The 27,072-nt window shown below is 37.6% G+C and overlaps 1 protein-coding gene across 1 annotated transcript in view; it reads right to left on the bottom strand.

Annotated features, from left to right (window-relative positions):
- Positions 1-27,072, bottom strand: part of PKHD1 (PKHD1 ciliary IPT domain containing fibrocystin/polyductin) — a 638,127-nt gene that overhangs the window by 160,283 nt on the left and 450,772 nt on the right. The window contains exons 57-61 of the mRNA XM_036768333.1: positions 16,204-16,358; positions 12,659-12,811; positions 8,365-9,243; positions 7,033-7,201; positions 4,632-4,789 (exon numbers count right to left, since the gene is read on the bottom strand). Coding sequence (XP_036624228.1) covers positions 4,632-4,789; positions 7,033-7,201; positions 8,365-9,243; positions 12,659-12,811; positions 16,204-16,358 — 1,514 coding nt within the window. The remainder of the gene's footprint in view (positions 1-4,631; positions 4,790-7,032; positions 7,202-8,364; positions 9,244-12,658; positions 12,812-16,203; positions 16,359-27,072) is intronic.

The raw sequence follows: 27,072 nt of genomic DNA, 5'->3' as shown, positions 1-27,072 counted from the left end.
AAAGACCATGCCATTAATAAAAATAATATAAAGAAATGAAGTCAAATACTTTTTGCAACATTGGCTAGAGAAAGAATCTTTAAGCAAAAGTTAGAGGAGATTATAAAGGATCAACATAAACGATTGTAAATGCAAAAAATAAAAATAAAAACTTTAGTTCAAGTAAGGTCAACGAACAGAGAATGGTAAATGTTGTAGAACATGAAAGAATTATTTTCATCAGATGTCACTACCAAAAGTCTGATTTCTAAAACATAGGAGAAAATGATACAAATGTATAATGCAAAATGCTATTCCTTGATAAGTAAGTGATCAAAGAACAGGAACAAATAATTTTTAAAAGAAAAATTACAAACTATTAATAACTACGTAAAGATAACGCTCCAAATCCCTAATGGTAAGAGACATGCAACCTAATACCACTCTGAGGTTTAACCTCACACCATACAAATTGGCAAATATGAAAAAATAATCAGGACAAACAGTGTTAGAGGGGCAATGGGGAAGATGCCATGGAGCTGTGAAGTGATCCAACCGGAGTGGATTTCAATTTGGATTGAGATAGCGGATAAGGAGTAGACCTGTGAATTCAATGATGCGGGGAATTCTAAGTTGAGGAAACTCCCTCTACCAAACTTTCTTTGTAAATAATAATCTTAAAGACTTGCACTGAGAGGTTATATGATTTTCCAGGTTTTCCAAATACATTGTTTTTCCTATTTTTTCACAATCCCTCCAACATTTGTCATTTTCCTTTTCTGTCATGTTAGCCAATCTAATAGGTATGAGGTGGTATCTCAGAGTTGCTTTAATTTGCATTTCTCTAATCACTAGTGATGTAGTGCATTTTTTTTTTTCATTTTTGGCTGTAGATAGCTTTTGTTTCTTCTTCTGAAAACTACTTGCTCATATCCTTTGACCATTTATCAATTGGGGCAATGATCGGTATTTTTGTACATTTGACTCAGTTCTCTACCTATTTGAGAAATGAGACCTTTATCAGAGAAACTTGCTATATTCTTCCCCAGTTTTCTGCTTTCCTTCTAATCTTTGATGCATTGGTTTTGTTTGTTCAAAAACTTTTAAATTTAATATAATCAAAATTATCTGTTTTACTTTCTGTGATCCTTTCTTATGTCTTGTTTGGTCATAAATTCTTCCCTTATTCATAGATCTCATAGGTGAAATTTACATGTTCCTTTAATTTGCTTATTTCACTCTTTATATTTAAATTGTGTACCCATTTTTACCTTATCTTGGTAGAAAGTGTGAGATGTTGGTCTATACCTAGTTTCTGCCAAGCTGCTTTCCAGTTTTCCTAGCATTTTTTTCTCATTAGGTCTTGAAAAATGAAAAATGTATAAATACACATGTAGACAACATCTCTTCTCATGAAATGCAAAGATCACAACACAACCAACTCAATCGTAGCAAGCATTTTTACAATTTACACTTTTCACTATGACAGAATCACACATGCTACAGCCTACATCAATTATTGAAGCATCTTAAAGAATTGTGTTAACTAGATAGTGATCTATTTACTACACACATTTTGATGTAGCTATGGTTTCACTGTGTGTATATAGTTAAATTGTTAGATTTTTTTGGGAGGGGAAGATATATCTTTAGCTGTTTTATTTTCCAAAGTTACTAATTGTTAATTCTTTTATCACAAAATGAAATAGAGACCTGGTAATATTAACTAGTTAATTTTATCAATGAATACATCCCCAACAAATAATTTAGTCTCCATAATAGTATTTGTGAAAGGGAAAATTATCCATTTTAGTTATGTACATTTATCAAATTAATGACAATATGTTCAAAGCATAATTAACCTGTTAAATTGCTTATACTGAACAAAGCAATGTGTTAATTGCCTGAAGTCCTCACCTGGTTTTGTGCTATATCAATATCATATAATAGCTATCTATCTATATATACATGCATGTTATTCTATCTATGCATATATAACATTATAGAAGGGGGAGAAAGGTAGAGGAGAAAGAGGACCACAATGACTATGATGAAGAGGCTGAAAAAGACAAGGAGGAAGAGGACAAAAAGGATGAGGACAAGGAGGATGAAGATGAGGAGGATGAGAACAAGAAGAAAATTATTATGATTAAGAGGGAGAAGAGATGATGAAGACAGGAAGGAAAGAGGAAGAGGGAAAGAAGGGGACAACAGAGGAAGAGAAAGGAAAAAAGATAAAGAACATGTTTCTAAAGGGAGTGAAGCTTTTAAATTAACCACTGGAATACAAGAAAAGAAATGGAAATTGCTCCCATGAATTATGTGTCCTTCCACATCTTCCTTTACAAATCAAGCATGGAAATCCTTCTGACTCACAGTATGTACTCTTTCAGAATGTGATCACAGATTGTTATACTTCCACTCCATTTGAAGTCAAGGCAAGTCAGAAGGAGGGAGAAAATAAGGTATAGAAAAAAAAGTTCACTTTGGAATTTACAAAGTGGTACTGAAAGCTTTATCTATCTCTGCTTGGGATAAAAACCCTTGCAGTCACATATCCCAAAGATTCTAATATTTTCTGAGCCTCCACTATGCCTTTATATTTTAATACCCTGACATCTGGAATCCTAAAAGTCTAATGTTTAACCATAAATATCTGCTGAGATTAAAGAGCTATATACCAAGTTTCAATCTTTGGGGCCTATAATTGCTTGGGAAAAGAGAATGGTATTTCCCCCTCTAGCTAGAAAAAAAAGACCTCTGCACACACAGATATTGGCAGACAAATTTTCTAACAACCGTTTCCTCTCTTCATTTTCCCCTCTCATTCCCTCCCCCCTCCCTTTTCCACTCTTCCATTTTATAAGACCATCGCACTGTCATTCCCAGGACAAATGGGGAAAATAGAAGCCTAGACATCTTTTTTTAAAGATACATTTCCACGTATAACAGCAAACAGTGCAGAAAATGCTAGCCCCTCCAGACTCTAAGTATTTAGAGCATCCACCCCCAACAATACTTGGGTTTTACCATTATTCACTCACAAACCACTTCATCATTCCCTAGGCTGACAGGTCAATGCCAGCTTTATTTTCTTTTTTGTCAACCCAATCTTTTATTTTTGATTTGAAGCAACAGTCCCCTGTAAGACCTCCAGTCTGGTAATGATATCTTTCCCTCACAAGAGATATCCAAGAAGTATTTCACAAAGAGAATGGAGTTTCTGGTGAGTGTAATAAAGGTGGATCAAGTAAGAAGTCCTAGCTCAGTTAGGGCAGTTTTAACTGAAAAAGAGTGTTAGCAGCATAGAGAAAGGTTTATTACCTGTTTTTTTATTACAATAAACAAATATGGCATCTTTGCAAAATTGAGTATAGCTTTCCTTTTCATTGAGAGGCATTATAGAGGAACAGGAAGAATTCTTGATTTGGATCTCAAAGACACAGTTTTTCAAGAACCAGATCCTAAGTTGAGTAGGTGTGTGACCATGAGTAAGTGATGATCTCTGTGCACCTTAATTCAATCATGCAAAATGGAGATACTATAATCATATTTATGCTTTTTAAATGACAGGATTGGGATGTGGGGGAAACTTTGTAAACTTTAAGGCTATTAGGCATTTAGGCTGTTATATAATTTTAATGGTGTTAAGGTTATTAATTATTGTTAGGGTAACTAGGGAAAACTAGGGTATTAGGAAACATTTTTGTTAAACATTAACGCTAAAGCCAGCATGGCATGGAATGGAAAGAGAGCTGGCCTTAGAACCAGAAAGACTTGTCCTCAAATCTGACTTCCGACACATACACTGAGTAAAACTCTCTTTTTGCCCCTGAGCTCTAGAGAAGTTTTGTTGACTATCTTTGTTGACTATAAATTGCCCATTTGCATTGGCAGAAGGAATTTCCTCATCTAGGATTTCCCTATACCAATTAAATCACAGGTCTCATCTTTACCGTATCTATATCAGCAATTATTAGTTAGAGGTTTTTTCCTTTTCTTTTTTTTTTTAATTTGAGACATAAAGACTGTGTTTGATTAGCTAAAGCTTCCTTTTTCCTCCAACACCATTCCTACCCCATCTAGTTCATCTAAATTTTCCCCGGGAACAAAAATTCCTATTTTTTTGTTATGTGTTAGAAAATAGAGAGATTTTAATATCTTGACAAATGGCATGCTACCCAAAAGCGGAAGCAAGAAAAAACAAACAAGGGGCTTATTTCATTATTCAAGGCAACTAGAGGTAAAATACGCAGGTAGGGAGTTTACCCTTAATCAGTAGCAAAGCAAAAGCAGGAATGTGGTTTATTTACATCTCCTTTCTCTGTAAATAAATATGAAACATTACTCATGAGTATATTTATTAAACCTGGAATAAAAAATAGCAAACAATAACAAAAATGCCTTCTGTGGCCATTACACAACTTTGCACATTCTCTTATGCATATAGAGTACCTGTCTAGTAGGCAATATAACTTGCTAGTGAAATGGCAAAGTCTGCTCCTAATTCCCTTCCTCAAGTTTTTTATTAGTTTAGTTTAATTTTGTTTTGTTTTGTTAGCATGAAGATTCCTTGACCTCTCTTTTTTCATACATACGCACATCTCCTCCCTAATAGTAATGTCGTAATCGTGTCTTAAGATGCGACTGACCTGTGTTGAAGCAGGATTCAACCCATTCTGACTCAGGTTTTGGAAAAACAGAAATTGGTGGTGGCAGATCCAGGGCACTGCCATCTAGGTCTTTGAAGAGATACTTTATTGGACTTTCACAGTCCAATTCAGGACAGACCATTTTCCCTGTTTCCTTCCTGTGGTAGTAGATAAGAAGAAAATGTGTCATTTAATGAAAAGAATAGGGGAAATTTCATATTAGTATTGTCATTTTGAAAAAAAATAATTCAGAAAGATAGCATACTTGTTATATCTACAGCAGATGTTACTTTAGCTTTAGAAAATATTTTAAACTTGATAGTTTTCTGTCATAAGCAAGGAAGGAGGTCATCTCCTTTACACATTCTGGTTGAGAATTACCACGAAAGCAAGGGATTCTTCACATCAGGTCTATGAATTATAAAAAAATCTCAAAGCAGTATTTCAAAACAATTTATTTCCTATAAAATCTTATGTATTTTATTTTAATTGCATTAAAAAAGATGATTCTGAGGTACATAGGCTTCACCATACTGTCACAGGGGTCCTTGAAACAAAGGTTAAGAAATCCTGCACTAAAAATTTTAGAAAAATCATTTAACTTTTCTTCATGATTCTGAAGGTACTTCTGGCCCTTATAATATCTCAAGTTAAAAAATGAATATCCATTATTATCACACTGTGCATATACAAAAGTATTTATAACAGAGTATTCATATCTATAGAACATTGAGCAATAGAGAATTTACAATATTTATTTTGATTTGGTGTTTATTATTATTCAATAGTGAGCTCCAACCACATATGTGATATAAAATCAAATAAATTATCAAGTTTTTCAAAAAAAATTAACCACTATATAAATTCAATAATAAATAAGATATAGGAACTAGACCTGTGATATCATTGATATAGGGAATTCTCTGATATGGGAACTCTATCTGCCAATGTGAAAGGGTACCTCTTCTGCAACCTGTAGTCTTAGCAAGCTGACTAGATCACTAAGAAGTCAAGTGACTTGCTTAAGGTCACATGGCCGTGAAGTGTCAGAGGCAGGAGGACTCAAATCCAGGTCCTCTTGGTCTTGAAAACAACCCTCTAGCTATTATGCCCAGGTGCTTTTCACATAAATGTAGTAAGTAGGCCAAACACAGGAAAAAAGGGTAAAATTGAAAAAGTGTTATTACATAATATGCATATTATAAATGTGCAATTTTTGCTCATTGATTCTAACCATCTTCAAAAATTTAAAATGGTTCACACCAACAGTGAGGACATTGGCTTTCCAGTTAGAAGTAGAATATTTTCCTTGTGATTCTTCCTTTTCAATTCCCAGATAAAAGGAAATGAAAAGAGAAATTTATTTCTCCAGGGCTAAATTCTAAATTGACATAACCAAGCAGAAGTCTCAATGGGGCTTTTCCTCTCTTCCTTCTCTTTTCTTCTCTCCCTTCCTTTTCTTTCCTTTTTTCTCTTTTTCCTTTTTTATTTTTTTAATTGAACTTGTGATTTCATTGGTAAAGAACAACCAGTGGGGAAACTTCTTGTAGCGATCTACCTCAGGTCCCTGCCCTGAAATCTCAAGTCTTAGGGATTCCCTGGGACAGTGAAAAGTTGAACGATTTGCTTAGGGTCACACAGCTAGTTAGTGCCAAAGGTTGAATATGAACTTAGGATTTATTGAATCTAAAGCAAGTTCTCTATCCTCCACACCATTCATAGCCATGTAGGAAAACATCAGAGCTAGTGTATAGAGGCAAGGACTAACCAAATAGTGAAATATGATATGTTCAACATCTGTCCAAGGCACATCCTAAGTTAAAAATGTTTCAAAGGCACAAGTAGGCAGCCTTGTACCCACCTAATGACCATGTCTAAATGGTCCTTATGATTGACAATGGCTTATTTTGCCCTAAGGGGTGGAACTCTGTAACATTTTTTTTTCAGCCATTCAGAAAACATCTGGAAAAAGATAGCTAACTTTAAAGAAGTGGTCACATCTAAGGAGTTATCTAGTTAATGTAATCAATGTAAGAAGATGATCTGTTGAATGTCAGGATTTACATTTTTGGCTTGAACTAAGCTCTGTGGATCAGTATGGTAGTAGATACTTAGCACATTTCTTCACACTGTTTTTTAAATTCTCCTCTACATAAAGGGCTAATTTATTAATGAAGATTGGAGTGGAGGAGGTGGCACAGAAAATACCTAACCGCTCTAAGTCAAGGAGAGAGGCTGAGGGGTCCAAACTAACAAGTATAAGATTGGGTTTTTAAAACAGAAAAACTTACTAAAATAATTATATTCTCTTTGAAATATTTAGGGGTCTGGAGAGGCGTCTAGTACTACTCAAATGTGGTTGGGTATTTATCACTTCATTCGCGTAGGCTGAAAGTAATACCTGAGCCTAGGCAAGGAGAAGTAGAACTTGTTCTGATCTTTGACCTTGAGCGTCCTCGTCCTCTCTGCAATGACTGGGGGCATGATGCCAGTGCTATCAGGATTGGGCAGAATGCAGACATCCAGGTCATTGCTATAGCAGCTCTTCACAAAGTCAGAAAAGGTGACTCCTGAAATGAACAAATAAGGTATTGACCCTATGAGAACCATCAACCACAAGAGGACCAAGTCAGTATTTTGTGATCGTGATGGTTTTTGACTATTCCATAGCTCGGTATTCCTCTGTGTAAACCTGTATGGTACAGAAGATGGAACATTACCTCCGGAGTCAGATTACCTGTGTTCAAATCTCCACTCTTCTAGTTACTACAATGAAACCATCCACAAGTCACTTCCCTTTTCCAGGCCTCAATTATGAAGTGAAAGACAATGATGATAATAATGATGACATCTAGCATTTCTGGAGTGCTTTAAGGTTTTCACAGTACTTTCTATATATGATTTTGATGCTCACAATGAGGAAGCTGAAGCTGAGAGTGGTTAAGTGACTTGTCCTGGGTCACACAGTAACTGAGGTAGGATTTGACCTCCATTCTTCATTAGTCCACATCCCACTCTCTACCTACCTAGATACTACCTTGCTGCTTAGCAGGTTGCCACAATCTTAATTTACTGAAACAATAGCTCCTTCTTGCCCTAGATTTAGTATTAGAAAGAGAAATCAGAGTATTCCAGTGTGTCTTTCATACTATTCTCAGAAATGTAATAATGTTTGATATTTTCATGTGGCAATCCACTGTCATGTGGCAATCATTTTCTTCAAAGACTTGACTTATTTATTTTACAGATGGGCAAACCAAGCAACAGAGAAATTAAATATTTTTGGAGTGAGTCAGTAGCAAAAAAAATTCAAAAATCTGCCTATTAGACCAAGACAAAGAACACAGGAGTAGGAGTCAAGTGACGTGGATTCTAGGCCCAGTCCCACCAATGACTGTCTTTCTGACCTCAGGCGAGTGAGTCAAGTTGATGTCTTTGTGTCCTTATTTGCAAAATGGAGGTCATTCCATTCGCCCAACCTATCTTGCAAAGTTGTTTAAAGCACAAATAAGAAAATGGTTATGAAGTTAGCTTGGAAAGAATAAAAGCATTTGAACATAAGTACTTTGTCACTATTTGTGCAAACTAGCATCCTAGCGGGAGGCTTGAGGCAAGTTACTGATTAGATTGCATTGCACTGGCCATGCTTATACAAGTTATTTAAGGAAGGGGTACCCAGTGAACCCAAATGTTTGGGTTACATGGCTGAAGTGAACCCACATGATCAACTAACCATCAAGCTTCATGATCCCTGAGACAGAAGGATAATTCCTCACTTTGTGCCATGCATCTTGAGGCCATTGGTTCGGTTCCACAGTGAAACCAGGCCACAATATACCGACCCGACCGGCTTTGGGATTACTTGGGGCTCGATCCCTTGATGTGAAGTCAGCAGAAAGAGGTTTAATTCTGTCTTCTATGCAGTCAAAAGAAGAGCTAGTGGCCACAATGATTGAATTCCTGAGAACTATCTGTTTCTTCTCCAAAGAACACTGTTCAGCAGAGGATGTATATACTAATGCAAGAAGACCAACAACGTTGTCCACCAGGGTCACATTATCGATCTCCAAGTTGTTTTCCACATGGAACATGGCCCCATAATCAAAGTTCTTGTATGAAAGGAACCCGGAGATACCAGTACAGTTGTGTAGTCCATCTCCCTTATACAGATGGAGTCCATGAAGGCTCGAATGGACCACATTTCCAACCCAGGGATTTTCAGTCATCGAACAGCTATGGCCCCTGACATGGAAGCCAATTCTCTCTGATCCTGCTACAGCATTCCCAGTGAGGTTGACATCATTTGCCTGGTTCAACTTGATTCCTGTCACCCAGTCCTTTGCTTTTTGTGGCTGCTTGGTCAGGACAATGAGGTTCTTGATGAGAGAGTGGTTTTGACCCTCTAGATCAATACCATGGCCAATGGTATCAAACAATATATTATCATATAAGAAGATACTTTTGCTGGAATATACATGAATACCACCTCCACAGCTCTGGTGCACAGTAGAAGAGATGATACAGGATCCCAAATATACATTATTAAATTCAATAGATGGATACAGCAAAGACCCAAAGTTCTGGATTTCCACATTTGAAAGCTGAAGGGTACCTGAAAATAGAATAGATATTATTACAGCACCACTACCACCACCACCCCACCCAAAAAAAGTACAAGGAAAGTTGAATTTAAAAGCAGCAGAAAATAATTTTAATGAAAACTGAAAAAAATAACTATTCTCAGGCACAACACAATGATTCTTACTGGCAAAACCTGAACAATCAAGTGTATTGGAAAAGCTGGTTAAAGGTTTCCCCCCAACAAGGGAGGAGTGGGAGGGCATTGAATACTGCATGCACTTATCCATAGGTCTAGGTTTCAGTCCTGGAATAGATGTAGATATAAAGATTCCAAATTCTATAGCCCCTTAAGGTTTACAAAGCACTCCTGCCCTGTCCTATCAGGTAGAATGCAAGCTTTCTGAGGACAGGTATTATTTATAGTTCTGTCTATGTAGCCTCAGTACCCAGCTCTGTTCCTTGTACCATAGCTACTCAGTACATGCTTATTAGATTGAATTGAACACATTTTGAAGCAGGCAGTGAAGGTATTATTTATAACAACCATTTTAAATTGAAAGACACTGAGGTTCAGATTGGAAAGCCAGGTCTCCCTGACTTCACATTCTGGCCTCTTTCTATTACACCAAATAGCCTTGGAAGAGCTAAGTTCTGGACCTCACTGTGTTATGTAATTCAAGACTATGCCTTAGCAAGTTGACCTCATGTAATGGAAAGGGGTAGGGGGAGACATGGTAAACTTTGTCTCCAGTTCCACTGACTGAAAGACATACTGAATAAACATATAACATGACCACATTGCTAATGTGCTTCAAGAAGCATTGGAGAAGGAAAAGAAGGAAATAAGCATTTATTAAGCACCTACTATGTACCAGGCACTCTGCTAAGCGCTTTACAAGCATCATCTCATTTGATCCTCATAATAATCCTGTGAGGTAGATGCTATTCTGATTCCTATTTTACAGTTGAGGAAACTGAGGCAAACAGAGGAGGTAGAAAATGGTGTACACAAATACACTTGTACCAAGATGCTGGGGATTAGTTGAATGTGGATGACAACTAATAATTGCCTGATTAAGAGATATTAAACCCAGTGTTAAAATTTCCTTAAAGATCAAGAGAAAATTTTTTTTCCATTTTTCCTCAAAGCCATAGTAAGACACACATTACTGAAAAGGCTGGAGAATATACCTCTTTTCAACTTCAGTAGAAGGAATTAAAATTGTTTTTTTAGCCAAAGGATTTTAGCTTTTTTATAATGATTAGTGTATGCTTAAGGTCTCAATTTTATAGTTAAAATTTGTTTTTTTGAAGAAAATCAGTGAAGTTTTGCTATAAGTTTATTTTACTTGGGTGCATGTGAAACAAGAGCTGAAAACTAGTCCCCGGAACATTGTTAATCTCTCGGGGATCTGAAGCAAGAATTAAGCAGTGATTTTGTGCACATGCCACTTTGCTGTTTCTCCTTTTGGAAACTGCACTTATAGCAAATTGCTCAGCTCAATGACTCATAGGCTTCTGGATGAAACTCCTGATACTCCTAACTCAGAACCTGGAATTATTTACATATGCTCCCTGTTCAATGAGGGTTGGGAAGGGGCTGGGAAAACAAACCCAAGCTAGAACTTAGGAGAAGAAGATTGCTCTTTCTTCTTTTCCACTTCCCCTCCCCCTCCAACTATCTTATTTGTCTTTCCAGTATCAGACTCCTTTATCTTCCCTTTCTCATAAAGGTAATTTTTTCTGATATTCACAAATGTTCATAGAGTTTATTTTCTACTTTATCTATAACAGATCATTTACAAAAATAGCAAAAAAGCACTGTTTCAGATCGTAAACAACTATCAAGACAGGGGTCAATTTAAACCATCACAAATGACTGGATAGCACAGTGGAGACAGTGCTACAGTTGGAATCAGGTAGACCTGAGCTCAAATCCAGCCCCTGATCTATACAGGCTGTGTGACCTTGAGCAAGTCACTTACTCTGTCTTAGTCTTAATGTTCTCCTTTATGAAATGGGGATAATAGCAACTATCTCACAGATTTATTTTAAGATCAAATGAGAAAACATTTGTGAAGTGCTTTGAAAACCTTAATGCTCTATATACATACTAGCCATTATTATAAAAAGATGGACATTTATCCCATTTTGTGGGTATTTAATCAGACAGAATAAAAGAAAACAATAAATACTTTGCTATGATAGTCATTCCAGATTTTTCCCAGTATATAAGCTTTGTTTTAGGAACACTACAAAGTACACATTCATGGTTTTTCTAGGTTGAATTAAGCAAAGGATTGTCCATCTACAAACCAAAGGTCAGAGGCAATCACCCACTGAACCTAAGTACATAAGTGGATTATTTGGGCAGGAATGGGCCCTGAATCATATCTTACAGATTCATGACATAGGCCCACACCAAAAACCATGAGAGGGAGAATCTAGCCTCTACAATGGAGATTTCTAATCAGTGACTTATGACTAAAAGGCAACAAAAGATTAAATGATATTCTGCATCAATGACTTGAAAAGGAACTTCCAGGACTGTGCCTAAAAATAAATGAAATCAATCTTTAAATAAAACAATCTGCAAGAAAGGAAACATTTTATTGACAACTGACACTATAAACTTGCCATCACTGACACTGGAAGAGTCAGTGGAAACAGCAGAATGCAAAGAAACCACGTAGGCTTCAAGTTATCTGCAAGTCTGAAGAAACTGCACAACAGAGTCAAACAAAGCTCATAGGACCGTAGATTTAGAGTCACCTAGTACACTGCCACCTCCATTTTACGAATGAGAAAAATTGAGGGTCAGGGAGGTATAGTGATTTACCCAAGGTCACACAGGTAGGGAATGAAAGAGGCATGTTTTGAACTCAGGTCCTCTGACTCAAGGGCAGCTAAATGTATAGAGTGGTGGGCCTGGAGTCAGGAAGACTCATCTTTATGAGTTCAAATCTAGCCTCAGACACTTGATAGCTGTGCTATCCCAGGCAAGTCACTTAATCCGGTTTGCCTCAGTTTCTCATCTGTAAAATGAGCTGGAGAAGGAAATGGCAAACCCCTCCAGCATCTTTGCCAGGAAAATCACAAATGGGGTCATGAAGAGTCAGACATGACTGAAATGACTCAATAATAATAAACAATCTCTGAATCAAAAGCCAGCATTCTTTCCACAAATACCATGGTGCCTCTCTTGGAAGATATTTTCTCTGACCTAAAAATGCATCTCCTCATTGTTCTCAGCCATATTGCTTTAACCTAAAACTAATAAATGGACACAGATTAAGGTAATGAAATCATAGAATTGCTGATCTGGATGGGATCCCGGGCATCATGGAGGCCAGCCCCATCGCTGAACATGAAGAAACTCAAAATTCTGTTTCTGGTAAGAGTTTAGTCTGTGACTAGAATGACTGAACCATCGCCATTTCACATACCTGAAAATTCTTCTCCATTAGGTTTTTGAAAGGACCCCACAATCATTCTTCCACCACATGGAACATCAGGCTGGATTTTTATATTTCGAGTCAGGAGGCCCACCTCAGCAGCCAGAGAAATGTGTCTGCCGTCTTCCATTGAATGGGAACTTCCTGTGGCAGAGGGGACAAGGGGTGATAATACAATTTTAAAGTCCATTTCGGAAATCACCAGCTGGGGACCCGGTGAAACTGATAAATGAAAACACTTCTCCCCCTCAGAAGTTCTACCCACATTAAGGCTTGCTTTTCCTCAGGCATTCTCCACCAGCATCAACTGAGAAATGAAAAGGCCGCTCACTTGTCTCTCTTTGGGATCAGAGTGAGTGTGTTAGAGCAAGAATTCATTTGTTCTCAATAAGGTAGGTACCGTCACTGACAACTGGCGTCCAGAAACCAGGGCAGAGCAGCCAATTAGTGGGGTCCCCATCCTCCTTCCTTAAGTATATCAGCTCTAGACATCAGAATTTGCTTGTACACTGTCAACTGACCGCTTTCATGGAAATGAGGAATCCCAGATCATCTAGGCCAGCGACAACACTAAGGCGATAATGTATAGCTATAAAAAGAAAACACAAGTTGAATTTGAACAGAGAGCAGAATCCTCTGGTGCATTCGGTAGACCAGCAAGGCTTCTACTCCCCAAGCTAGGTCTCCAGAAAGCTGAATTGAACCAATTTCTGACTTCTTTGTTGTTCCTCGCCCAAGACACTCCATCTCAACCCTGCATGCTTTCACTGGCGGGCCCCCTTGCCTGGAATTCTCTCCCTTCTTATCTCTGTTTCTTGGCTACCTTGGCTTCCTTCAAACCTCAGCTAAAATTCCATCTTCAATAAGAAGCCTTTCCCAGTCCTCCTTAATGTTAGTGTCTTCCTTCTGAGATCACCTCCAATTTTTTCTGTCTATATCTTGTTTATACATAGTCGTTCGTGTGTTGTACCACCTTGTTATATTATAAGCACCTTAAAAAAAGGGATTGCTTTCCCCTTTCTTTGTATCACCAGCACTTAGCACAGTGCCTGGCACACAGCAGGGGCTTAATAAATGCTTCTAGATTTGACTTAGGCTGTAGAGAAATTTTCATCACATGAGGTGACTTAGTGATAGGACTTGGTATGGAGCTATCATTTTTGTCCTTTTTTTAAAAATCAAAACAAACAAAAAACCTCCATACCATGAATTAAGAGAAACAACTTAAGGTCATATTGCAAACTCCAGTAACAAGCCATATTCTTCTTTCTCCACCAAGAGAGAAATGTTTCTATCACTCCTTTAGTTCTTGATGACAGTAGTTATTCATTGTACCCAATGGCAATATTTTTGTTTTGCTAAATCAGTGCCTTTTTCTTTTTCCTTTTATTTGTATTCACACAAGAATATCAGGGGTATTAGGGATCAGCAGCTAGTAAAAACATTCATTGCCTAATGTCCTATTGCCCTTGGGCTAAAATACAAACCCTTCTGTCTAGTATTTGAAGCCCTTCACTATTGAGCTCTAACCTCTCTCCCTTGACTTATTTCACATTACTTTTTCTTGTAAAATCTATGCTCTGGCCTACTTACGGTTCTCAGTGGCATTGTACTTTCATGGTGTTTTGCATGGGTTCATGACTGCAGTGATCTCCCTCCCTCACTCTTAGAATCCCCCCATCCAAAGTTTAGCTCAAATGCCAGTACTTACATGAGACCTTTCTTGATTCCCTCACTTGTCAGCTATCCCTCGCCCCAATAAAATTTACATTGCATTTATTTTGAGTATATTTTGTATTTCTTTGTCAGTGTGTATATTTTTTCTTCAGTAAAACATAAGTGCCTGAAGGGCAAAGTTAGCTTTTGTTTTTGTCTTTATTTCTCTAGCTGCTGTTGAGTCATTTCAGTTGTGTCCAACTTTTTGTGATCTTATTTGGGTTTTTTTTTTTGGTAAAGATAAACTGAGGCAAATAGGGTTAAGTGACTTGCCCAGTGTTACACAGATAGTAAGTATCTAAGGCCAGATTTGAACTCAGGAAGATGACCCAAGCCAGCAAAACCATGTTGGCAGATGGGCTAAACCAGGTTGAGGGTAACTGACAGGCCTCAAACCCTTTGGTGAGTTGTGGGGCAGGGGTGTCTACCCCAAGCATGTGAAGACCTCCCCCCACAGAATGGGCAGATGAGAACAATCTGTTCCAAAGGCCATGAAGGTGACGGAAGCAGAGACTGAAGAGCATTTAGAATTGGTCAGACATGGAAGACACAAAGGTCATCCACTGCATCTTGGGCCATGGCCAGTCATCTTGATTTTTTTTCCTGCCACCTTGATCACTCTGGAAGAGAGAATGAGGCTGACAACTGTGCACATCTCTGCCTCACTTAAATCTAATTCCAAAGCAAGTCAAGATATACCCCATGATGTCACTGGTCCTCTTCGAAATGAAGGATGGACAACGATATCCCTAGCACTTAGCACATTACCTGGAACATAATGAATGCTTAATAAAGTCTTTCTGATTGATTGAGTTCCACAGAATGGTTCAAAATTTCTCCTCAAATTTCTCATAGCATTTGGTATGAAGTTGTTTCAATAAATGCTTATTGAAAAGTATCAAATTCATTAATTTTAAAATAAAATACATTCACATTTTCCATGGTTAATAAACAAAATGTCTTTTGTACTAGCATATTTCACAAGAATCAGTTTCACAGGGATGACGGGTAAGTAAAAATTTATAATAAACATTCTGTTTATGATTCACTGACCGAAAAAAAGAACTCAAAAGTTAGGGGTTAGGAGTTGAATTCTGGTTTGGCTACAGAACTTCTATTTGAACCTGGAAAATATTTTTGGTTTTTTTTGGTTTTTTTTCCTCCTGTCTCTTAGCTTCCAATCGCCAAAAATAATTATATTTATCTTACAAATATAAATGTCCATAAGAAATAGTGAAATTAACAGAATCGTGGGAAATTTCTTCTGTTAAGCATAAAAAATCCAGGTTTGAAGCCTGGCTCTGGTACTCACTGGATGTGAAATCTTGAGCAAATTATTTCATGTTCATTTGGTCTGCTTCACCATAAGTAAAATATTACTTATTCTGTCTAAATCACAGGGTTATTGTGAGACTCAGATGTGAAAACATATTTTGCAGAATTTGGAAAAACATATGGCAATATTCAAATACAAGGTATTAAATTTTTTACTGGTTATTTATGATATATGTGACTTTGGGGAAATTATTTAATCCCACTGTGCTTTAGTTTCTTCCTCTATAAAGTGAGATAATTGGGCTAGATGATCTCTAACATCTTCAGCATCTAGATCTTATGACTTTCATCACTGCCAGGGTAGTAATGGCATTTATCAACCCAGATAATGAATCTTCATATGATTTGATAGCAGATCTAAGATTAGAATTCATAGTCTCTGAGGTCAGTCTGAAATATAATTTATTAAACCACATAATCCTTTCAGCAAGCTGTGCGATACAGTCACAAAGGTTCATTGATTTCTTCATTGTCAAAGTTCTTACCAAGGTGTCGGTGGCTGAGGAACTCATGGATTCTAATGTTTTTACCCATGACTTCCTTTACAATGAGGATTTCTGCTTCATGAGGTTCATAAGAAGAAGAACTCAATACAATTTTGTCTTGTGGTCTCCAGTCTACTGCATCTTCCACTAGAATCCTGTAAGGAGAAAATAAATAAGGAATGGAGTAGAATTAACCAATCAACATGCATTTATTAAGTGCCTATTATGTGCCAGGCACTCTGCTGGGCATTGGAGATAGAAGTACAAAGAATAACTCAATACCTACTTACAAGAAACATATTCTATTGTAGGAGACAAAAATGCATATATACATACATATATATGCATATGCAGCATCAATATAAAGTGAATAAATAAAAATATATACAAATGCCAGGTAGTTTATTGTTGTTCAGGCCTTCCTGAGTCATTTCCAACTCTTCGAGACCCATTTGGGATTTTCTGGGTAAAGATACTGGAGTGGTTTGCCATTTCCTTCTCCAGCAATAAGTAGTTTAGCAGGGAGAAAATCAGCAGACAAGGAAATTATAAAAGAGAATGCAGAAGATGGCATTTGAGCTTCATTTTAAAGGGAGTAAGAAATTCTAACCAGCAGAGGTAAGGGAGTAATGCATTTCAGGCATGTGGCATAATCAGTACAAAAATATGAGGACTAGAGATGAAGTGTCAGATGTGAGGAAAAGTGTGAAGGCCGTTTTGGCTGAATAGGAAAATACTGGAGGGGAGGATTATACAATGAGACTAGAAAAAAATAGGTTACAGCCAAGTTGTGAAGGGTTTTAAAAGCAAAGTAGAGTTTATATTTTGTTCTAGAAGTAGTAGAAAGCCACTGGGGTTAAATGAGTAGGGAAATCACATGGTCTGATCTGTGCTTAAGGAAAGTTACTTTGACGGCAATATGTAGTATGGATTTGTGAGATGAAGTGAGCAACTTAATGCACAGAATCCAAGTAATAACATTATTAAAAAGGGAGGGGAGAGATAAGACTTAAAAGACTTAAGATTTCTGATTAATTCAATGACTAACCATGATTCCAGAGTGCCGATAATGAAGAATCTTACCTAAATGATGGATTCAATATGCAGAATGAGACATATAGTTTTGGACATAACCAATGTAGAAATTTGCTTTGATCAACTATGCAAATTTGTTAAGAAGGTTTTATTTTTTATTTTTTCAGTGGTGGGGGGAATTGAGAGAGATCATAAATGTTTTTGTTATCTAATTTTTTAAATTGGGCCGCCTAGGTGATATAGTAGATAGAGTGTCAAGCCTGCAGTGAGGAAGACTCGTCTTCCTGAGTTCAAATTTGACTTCAGACAATTAGTAGTTGTATGACCCTGGGCAAGTCTCTTAACCATGTTTGCCTCAATTTCCTCACCTGTAAAATGAGTTGAAGAAGGAAATGGCAAATAACTCCAATATCTTTGCCAGGAAAACCCCAAATTACAGTTGGCCACAACTGAAACGAGTGAACAAGAATGTTGACAAAGGCTTGATTTTATGTAGGGGCCATGTGAGTAGAGAGGAATAAGATTTGTGAGATTCTAGGGGGATAGAGATGTCAATATATGGCAAGTGATTGGATATGTAGGATAAAAGAGAGTAAGGAGTTGAGAATGATGCCAAAGCTATGTACCTGGGGGACTAAGAGGGAGAAAGATAAGTTCAATTTTGGACATATTGAGTTTGAGATTTCTCCAGGACATCCAATTTCTAATAGGCAATTGGGGATATGGGAATGAATCTCAGAAGAGATCTAGGACTAGAAGTGGGAGACATATAACCCATGGGAGTTTACCAAGCAAGAGGATATAGAGCAACATTTCTTTAAAAAAATTTGTATAATGTACCCTTTGGCAGTCTAGTAAAACCTACGGAACCCCTCTCAGAATAATGATTTTTAAATAATTGATGGAAAATCTAAAGTTCAGTTAGAGGTTGGTTTAAAAAAAGTAATGACATTTTTCCCATTGAAATTCATGGAATCTCTGAAATCTATTTGAAATAGAAAAGAAGAAGGATGAATGAGAACCTCAAGGAATAGTCACAGTTAGGTGGCAGGATATGGATGATCAGTCAACAAAGGAGATTTAGAATAAGTGGTCAGACAGGTAGAAGCTACACCAGGAAAGAGCAATGGTTAGTATAAAATATCCTATTACATCAGGAGCCATCAAAATTGCAGGAAAGTAAAAGTACACTCAGTCTTTCAAATCAATTACACCTTGGGTGACTAAGGGGGAAAAAGACATGTTCATTCCCCTCCCTCTTAAAAACATCTTCCAAATTGCACAAAGTATAAAGAAAAGGAGAGCATAGTTAAAATAGGCTAGGTTCTGCAAAAGTTCCTTCCTCTGCAGTGCCTCATATAATTCATTGTACACAGCAGGTGCTTACTAAATGCTTTTTGCACTAAATTAAACTGAATTACATCAGAGTTTTTAATGGCACCATTTTTTCTTTGGTTGACAATGGTTTAATTAAGTAAAATTCTTGAGATGGAGTCTTATTTTCTCATTCTGAAGGCATGTAATGTTGAAATCACAGCTTATATCTAGAGTCTCTGTCCTAAATGAGAAACGAGTTAACAAGTATTTTACCAAAGAGGGGTGTGTCAAGAACTCCCCTTTGCTTCTTTTTCCTGTGTTTGTTGCTTTTTATGTTGTTTGGGAGTTTAGAAAGAAACTAGCTACATTAAAGAAAATGCTCAGAGAAAGAAGTATTTGGTTAACACAGGATGCATTCATTGATTCATTCATTCAATAACCATCTATTAAGTGACTACAATGCATGAAGCACAACTCTTTGTGCTGGCAGAGACACAAAAAATTGTTAAAACATTTTTTGTTTGTTTGTTTTGAACTTGATCAAAGACGCTTCTTTTTTTTTTACTCTATGCAGTTGTTTATTCAAAATTATAGAGACAAGAAGAATAAAAGAAGAATAAAAGAAACACCACTAAGTGGCAATACTTCATCCTACACCTAGGCAATTTATTTATTTTTTTTTCTTTTGGGGTTTTATTTCTTCTTTCTTATGGTTCATTCCATTGGTTATAATTCTTCTTTACAACTTGACTATTGTGTAAATAAGTTTAATGTGAAAGTATATGTAGAACCTATATTGGATTACATGCCATCTTGGGGGGGGAGGAGGGAGAAGGGGGAAAATTTGGAACTCAAAAACTTGTGGAACTGAGTGTTGTAAACTAAAAATAGAAAATAACTTTAATAAAAGAGATGCTTCTAAAAATAGAAAATAACTTTAATAAAAGAGATGTTTCTAACACATTTGAATTCAATGGCTCCTCTTTTCCTAAGTTTGGGCATTACCAAAAGGCTCTGTCCTTGGTCTTCATATTATTCTCTATACTCTTTTTGGCAGTTCCAACAACTACCTGAGTTTCAATCTCATGAACACCTCTATGCAAATGATCCTATAGAAACCTAAATCTCAAGTCTTCATCTTTCTCTAACCTTCTGATCTTCTATTTTTGTATTTTTTATCTATCTAGATATCCATTCATTTCATTTGTTTGTTTGTTTATGGCAGCTAGGTGAATAGAAGCCTGGAAAGTTTGAGTTCAAATCCTGCCTCAGATATTTTCTAGTTATGTGACCCTAAGCAAATCATTTAACTTTTCTCAGGTTCACTTTCCTTTTCTATAAAGTGGGGATAATAACAGCACCTATTTCACAGGGTTTTGTTTTGGCTTTTTTTTAGAATCAAATGAAATAATATGAAAAACACTTTGTAAACTTTAAAATGCTGTTTAAATACTGGTAATTGCTGTTAAGATTATGATACGCAGTCAGGTGGACATATGTTTTACACACACACACACACACACACACACACACACGCTCACACGTATATGATACAAATCTAGGAGGGAGAGCTAATATGTTGGATGATAGACTCATGATTCAAAATGACATCATTGGCCAAAGATGGATTCATTGGCCAAACTTAGCAATGGAAATTTAATAGAAATAAATATAAAGTCACACGATTAAGTTCAAAATATCAATTACATAAGAACAGGTTGGGGTAGGCCTGGCTAGACAATGGAGTAGCAAAGCTCTGTTGGTTTTAGTGGACTCCAAGCTCAGTAGCAGTTCAATAATATGGCAAGGTAGCCCCCAAACTAAATGTGTTTTTTTTTTCAGCTGCATTAACAATTGTGGCCTCTTCTTGTATTACAGTGGTATATATCACCATCCTTCTACTTGTCTAGGCTCGCCAGCTACGTATCGTGCTCAACTCTTCACTCTCTCCTTCATCCATCCCCACATCTAATCATTGCCCAGTCCTGTCATCTCTGTCTTTGTGACATCTATTTTATATGCCCTCTTCTCTTATCTGACACCATTACCCCGACCTGGGGCAGACTCCTATCATCTTACACCTGGATTACTTCCGTAGCCTGCTGGTCGGTCTTCTTAACTTTCTCTTAACTCAGGTTGTACACTCTACACTCAGGTATAAAACTGATCTTCCTCAAAGTGCAGATCTGACCAAGTCACATCCCAGTCTATAAATTCCAATGGCTCCCTATCACCTCCATGATCAAATATAAAATCCTCTGTTTGGCATTTAAATCCCTTCATAACCTGCTGCCTTCAAGGTGATAATCCTCAGCCTACAATGGCAGTTTAGGGTTCAGTTTGGGCGGCTTCTTTTTAGGAAAAACAGTGTCCAATTGAAGTGCATTCAGAGGAGAGTAACTAGAATGGCAAGGGGACTGAGACCATGTCAAATGCAAAGTTGAAAAAAAAACTGATAATGGCTATTTGGTCGATTAAAGCATTTGTCTTCAAGTATTTGAAGAATTACCATGTGAAAGAATCATTACAATTTTTTTGTTTGTTCCCAAAGGGAAGAGCTGGAGAAAATGGGTAAACATCATAGAGGTACATTGCCTCTCAATTAAAACAAAAACTTCCCAATAATTGAATCTGTCCAAAACTGGAATGGAATGCTTTGGTAGATAGTAGGCTCCCTATTGGTGGAAGACTTCTAGTAGACTTTTATTATATACAATTTTGTATTGTTATTCCAGGTTAAATGACTAACAAGATGGAGGACAAGTATTTTTTCTACTCCTTAATAATTCTTGAAAACTTCCCTAAATAGGATTTATTTACAAAAACTCAAAGCTATCTCCACAGACTAACACCAAAAAGACTAACAAAGTAACAGCCTGATAAATTAAGGGCAGGGAAGGGTAATCACTGTTTTGTAACATGCTCACTCAGCACCCCCTTCTCCCATCTCCTGCCTTGCTCTAGCAATGTGGCATAATCTAGCCCACTGGCCTGTACTCTGAGATCTAGTTAGCACATTCTGCCCATGCCTCACCCCATTTTTCTGTGGCAACAAACAGCAGACCTTAACTCTGTCCAACCCCTTGTAGGGGAAGGGAAGTGAAGGAAAACAGAAGCACAGTCTGCCTAGGTTGGCAGCACACTGCAGTAGTGCTTATGCAGAGAATTAAAGAAAAGAGGGAATAGATCAGAGAATCAGGATGCCTCTGAGGTTATACTAGTCCTTAAGAAAAGGGAACTGGTATCCTTCTGCAACCACTCCTATCCACCTTGAAGTCATGTGGAGTATGGACTGAAACCATCAAAAAGTGAATTCTCAGTGTAAAAGAAGGTTGAGTTAGCTTTGAGGGTCAGATCCCGAGACATCCACCATCAAAGGTGAAGGAATCAGAAAGTAACTCAAAGGGAATTTAAGGGAAAAAGCCTGAAACTGCCAGGGATCTCAGGAGCAAATCAATGGAAAAACCTGGAAGACATGCATATAAATCAATAGAGAAGATATTAAAACAAGAGAGAAGGTGATCACTGAGACATGTAAATGACACCAAATTCTTCTTTCTAAAATATCACAAGAGGAGATAAATAGAATCAAGAACCGATGAAGCAAGAGGACCTTTTGGGTTCTCAAGAGAGCTTAGGAGTTACGGCAAGATGCTCTTAAGTGTGTAAAGAGAGAAATAAGTCTTGAAAGTAAAGGTTAAAAGGGAACCTATGGCAAAATTTGTGACTTGTAATGAAGAGACAATTAGCAGAATATAAAAATTTGAATCAATCATATCAAGTCTCTCTAAAAGAAGTAAAAGAGAAAACAATTGATTGGGATAAAAGATATATTGAAGTAAAAGTAAATCTGTAAGAAGATGGAACTAACTACTTACTATGTGCAAAACATTGTGCTTTAAAGAAAAGTAAAATTCAATTATGTTAAAGAATACATTATTTCCATGCACAAAAAATAGATTGATCTCATAGCTAAGATGCATAGAGAAATCTTTAGCATCCTAGGTCTTCCAGAACAACTCAAGTCAAAAAATCTGAGTAAATACCATAATCCAAGAAATAACATTGGAAAACTTCCCAGAATTTAAGAATCTTTTTGTCATTTAAATGCTTTACTCATTTCTATAATATTCATCCCAGATCACAAATTCAGGGCTGGAAGGGACCTTAGAGGACACTAAGTCCACTCTCCTCTTTTTAAAATGAGAAAGCTAAGATGGTGGCTGGAAAGCAGGGACTAGCATGACCCCCTGCTGAGTCCCTCCAAAAACCTATAAAAATTGGCTTGGAACCAATTCTAGAACTGCAGAACCCACAAAACAGCAGAGGGAAGCAGGGCTCCAGCCCAGGACAGCCTAGATGGTCTCTGGGTGAGGTCTATCCCACACAGAGCTGGGAGCTGGGAGCTGGGAATGGAGTGGAGCAGAGCCCAGCCTGAACAGCGTGAACCAACAAGACCAGGAACCTGGCGGAGCGGGCCGTAGTGCCCTGAATCAGTGAGCTGCGGCAGTTACCAGACTTCTCAACCCACAAACACCAAAGACAGCTGAGAAGGTTAGTGGGAAAAGCTGCGGGAGTGGAAGGAGTTTGAGGTTCCGCTTCCAGCCCTGGGGGCAGCGGAGGTGGGACAGCTACAGCTGTTGTTGCTTCTGGCCCCAGGCCCACCTGGTGGGAGGAATTAAGTGGCGGATCAGAGCAGGAGTGCACAGCCTGCTGAAGATCTGAGCCCAGTCCGGGTTGGGGGTTCTTGGGGAAGGAGTAGTGCTGGTGTGGCAGAGCTGGCACATCACCCCCCAAACGTGGAACATAGAACTTGTTAGTCTACAAGCAGTCATACCCCACTGAAAAACTCAAGGGTCAAGTTAGTTGGTTGGGAATATGGCCAGGCAGCGAAAACGCACCCAGATTCAGTCTCAGACTTTGCATTCTTTCTTTGCTGACAAAGAAGACCAAAACATACAGACAGAGAAGTTAACAAAGTCAAAGAGCCTAGAACAGAAACCTCCAAGAAAAACATGAACTGGTCCCAGGCCATGGAAGAGCTCAAAAAGGATTTGGAAAAGCAAGTTAGAGAAGTAGAGGAAAAATTGGGAAGAAAAATGAGAAGGATGTGAGAAAACCATGAAAAACAAGTCAATGACTTGCTAAAGGAGACCCAAAAACATACTGAAAAATACACTGAAGAAAACAACACCTTAAAAAACAGACTAACTCAAACGGCAAAAGAGCTCCAAAAAGCCAATGAGGAGAAGAATGCCTTGAAAGGCAGAATTAGCCAAATGGAAAAGGAGGTCCAAAAGACCACTGAAGAAAATACTACCTTAAAAATTAGATTGGAGCAAGTGGAAGCTAGTGACTTTATGAGAAATCAAGATATTATAAAACAGAACCTAAGGAATGAAAAAATGGAAGACAATGTGAAATATCTCATTGGAAAACCACTGACCTGGAAAATAGATCCAGGAGAGATAATTTAAAAATATTGGACTACTTGAAAGCCATGATCAAAAAAAGAGCCCATATATCATCTTTCAAGAAATTATCAAGGAGAACTGCCCTGATATTCTAGAGCCACAGGGCAAAATAGAAATTGAAAGAATCCATTGATCGCCTCCTTAAATAGATCCCAAAAAGAAATCTCCCAGGTATATTGTTGCCAAATTCCAGAGCTCCCAGATCAAGGAGAAAATACTGCAAGCAGCCAGAAAGAAACAATTTGAGTATTGTGGAAACACAATCAGAATAACCTAAGATCTGGCAGCTTCTATATTAAGAGATCGAAGGGCTTGGAATACAATATTCCGGAGGTCAATGGAGCTAGGATTAAAACCAAGAATCACCTACCCAGCAAAACTGAGTATCATGCTCCAAGGCAAAATATGGATTTTTAATAAAATAGAGGACTTTCAAGCTTTCTCAGTGAAAAGACCAGAACTGAATAGAAAATTTGACTTTCAAACGCAAGAATCAAGAGAAGCATGAAAAGGTAATCAAGAAAAAGAAAAAGAAATTGCAAGGGACATACTAAAGTTGAACTGTTTTGTTGACATTCCTACATGGAAAGATAACATTTATGATTCATGAGACCTCAGTATTAGGGTAGCTAAAGGAAATATGCATATATGTATATATGTTTATGTATATATATAAGTGAATGTGTGTGTATGTATATATCTATGTGTATATACATATATATATATATATATGTTTAGAGAGAGAGAGAGAGAGAGAGAGAGAGAGAGAGAGAGAGAGAGAGTGGACATAGGGTAAGTTGAAGATGAAGGGACGATAACTAAAAGAAATAAAACCAAATTAAGGGATGAGAGAGGAACATATTGAGAGAGGGAGATAGGGAGAGATAGAATGGGGGGGGATTATCTCGCATAAAGGTGGCAAGAGGAAGCAGTTCTGTCGGAGGAGGGGAGAGGACAGGTGAGGGGGGAATGAGTGAGTCTTGCTCTCATCAGATTTGGCCTGAGGAGGGAATACCATACATACCCAATCGGGTATTTTACCCCACAGGAAAGAAGAGGGAAGAAGATAAAAAAGGGGGGGGGATGATGGAGGGGAGGGCAAATGGGGGTGGAGGTAATCAAAAACAAACACTTTCAAAAGGGGACAGGGTCAAGGGAGAAAACTTAATAAAGGGGGAGGGGTTGGGAAGGAGCAAAATATAGTTAATCTTTCACAACATGAGTATTGTGGAAGGGTTATACATAATGCTACACATGTGGCCTATGTTGAATTGCTTGACTTCTTGGGGAGGGTGGGTGGGAAGGGAGGAGGGGGTAGAATTTGGAACTCAAAGTTTTTAAAAACAGACGTTCAAAAACAACAAAAAAAATTTTTGCATGCAACTAGAAAATAAGATACACAGGCAATAGGGAGTAGAAATTTAGCTTGCCTACAAAAAAGGAAGGGAAAAGGGGATGGGAGGGGAGTGGGGTGACAGAAGGGAGGGCTGACTGGGGAACAGGGCAACCAGAATATACGCCATCTTGGAGTGGGGTGGAGGGTAGAAATGGGGAGAAAATTTGTAATTCAAACTCTTGTGAAAACCAATGAAAACTAAATACGTTAAATAAATAAATTAAAAAAAAAAAACAAATAAATAAATAAATAAAATGAGAAAGCTATAACAGCAAGCACCCTAGTTATCCAGGATGGCCTGCTAGCACAGGTTCTTTGATCTGCTTTACCATGAAAGATAGATTTTTAAGGGGTCAACAATTTTCCTTAATTACATTCACTAGTTCAGGGGAAAAGTCAGGCCCCTGAACATCAGAGAAAATACAGAGAAATTAGCCGACAGCTATTAACTGCCCAAACCAAGGCAATATTGCTATACACTTTACGTACACCACTTGATCTAGTGAGCCTTTACATGTGAGCAGTCAGAGAACTCTGAACATGTGGCTACTCAGAGTCTTGACCAGGGAATCACAAGATCCTTCTTATAAGTGAAACTCCAAAGCACAATGCCAACTTAGAGTACATATATATGTACATATATATGCACATATATACATATACATACATACATACATATGTATGTACATATATGTGTGTGTATGTATGTATGTATGTATGTATATACACACACATACTTCTCAGAGCCAGAAGGCATCACAACTCTTGCTTAGTACCAAAAGGTGTAAAAGCCTTCCTACAAGCAAGCTTCCCCTAAACAAGTTTCTCCTTAGGCAAGTCCCTCCCCAATGGGCTCCATGTGAGGCCTCTTAATGGGCGGGGAAGCTCTTAGTATCCCATTAACGTTACAGAAGCTGAGTGTAGAAGAGGCTACATGACTTGCCCAGAGACGCATGGCTAATAAGTGTCTGAAACAATATTTGACCACTCTTGTTTCTGACTCTACGCCCAACACTCTATCCACTGAACCACCTGGCTGCTTAGGTTTACAAAGTTCTTTCTTCATTATATACCTTATGAAGCAGGTAGTATTAGTTTGATCTTCATTTTATCAATGAGGAACTTTAAGCTTAGAGAAATTAGGTGATTTGACCAAGTTGATATAATTAAGAACATTTTAAGTAACTCTTTGCTAAGGCTCCATTAATGCCAAAGATTGTCTTATCTTTCTTTGGTATCTGCCATAATGATCTACAATATATATAGTAGATGCTCAAAATAAATATTATGAGATCTTTCTAGAACTGGATTGAATGTCAAAGATTTTTGAGACAATGAGACAAGTTTTTAAAGCATAGTCCCTAACACACAGAAGGCACTTAATAAATGCTTGTTCCCTTTCCCTTCTTCAGAGATTATTTAGCCCAACCCCCAGATGAGGAACTGAGGTTCAGAGAGGTTAAGCATTGTAAAGGTAGTAAATAGTAGTGCTGGGAATCAAGTACAGATTCTCTGAGGCTTAACACATTGCTTTCCCCATCAAACCACTGAAATGAAACTGTGGTTAAGAGAGGTCACATGACTTGTCCAAAATCACACACCCAGCAGTGGCCTAACTACTGGACTGGTAAAAGGTTGGGTGCATCA

Source organism: Trichosurus vulpecula, chromosome 7 (genome assembly GCF_011100635.1).
Source record: "Trichosurus vulpecula isolate mTriVul1 chromosome 7, mTriVul1.pri, whole genome shotgun sequence".
NCBI classification, from domain to species: domain Eukaryota; kingdom Metazoa; phylum Chordata; class Mammalia; order Diprotodontia; family Phalangeridae; genus Trichosurus; species Trichosurus vulpecula.
This window is presented reverse-complemented; position numbering and strand designations above follow the sequence as displayed.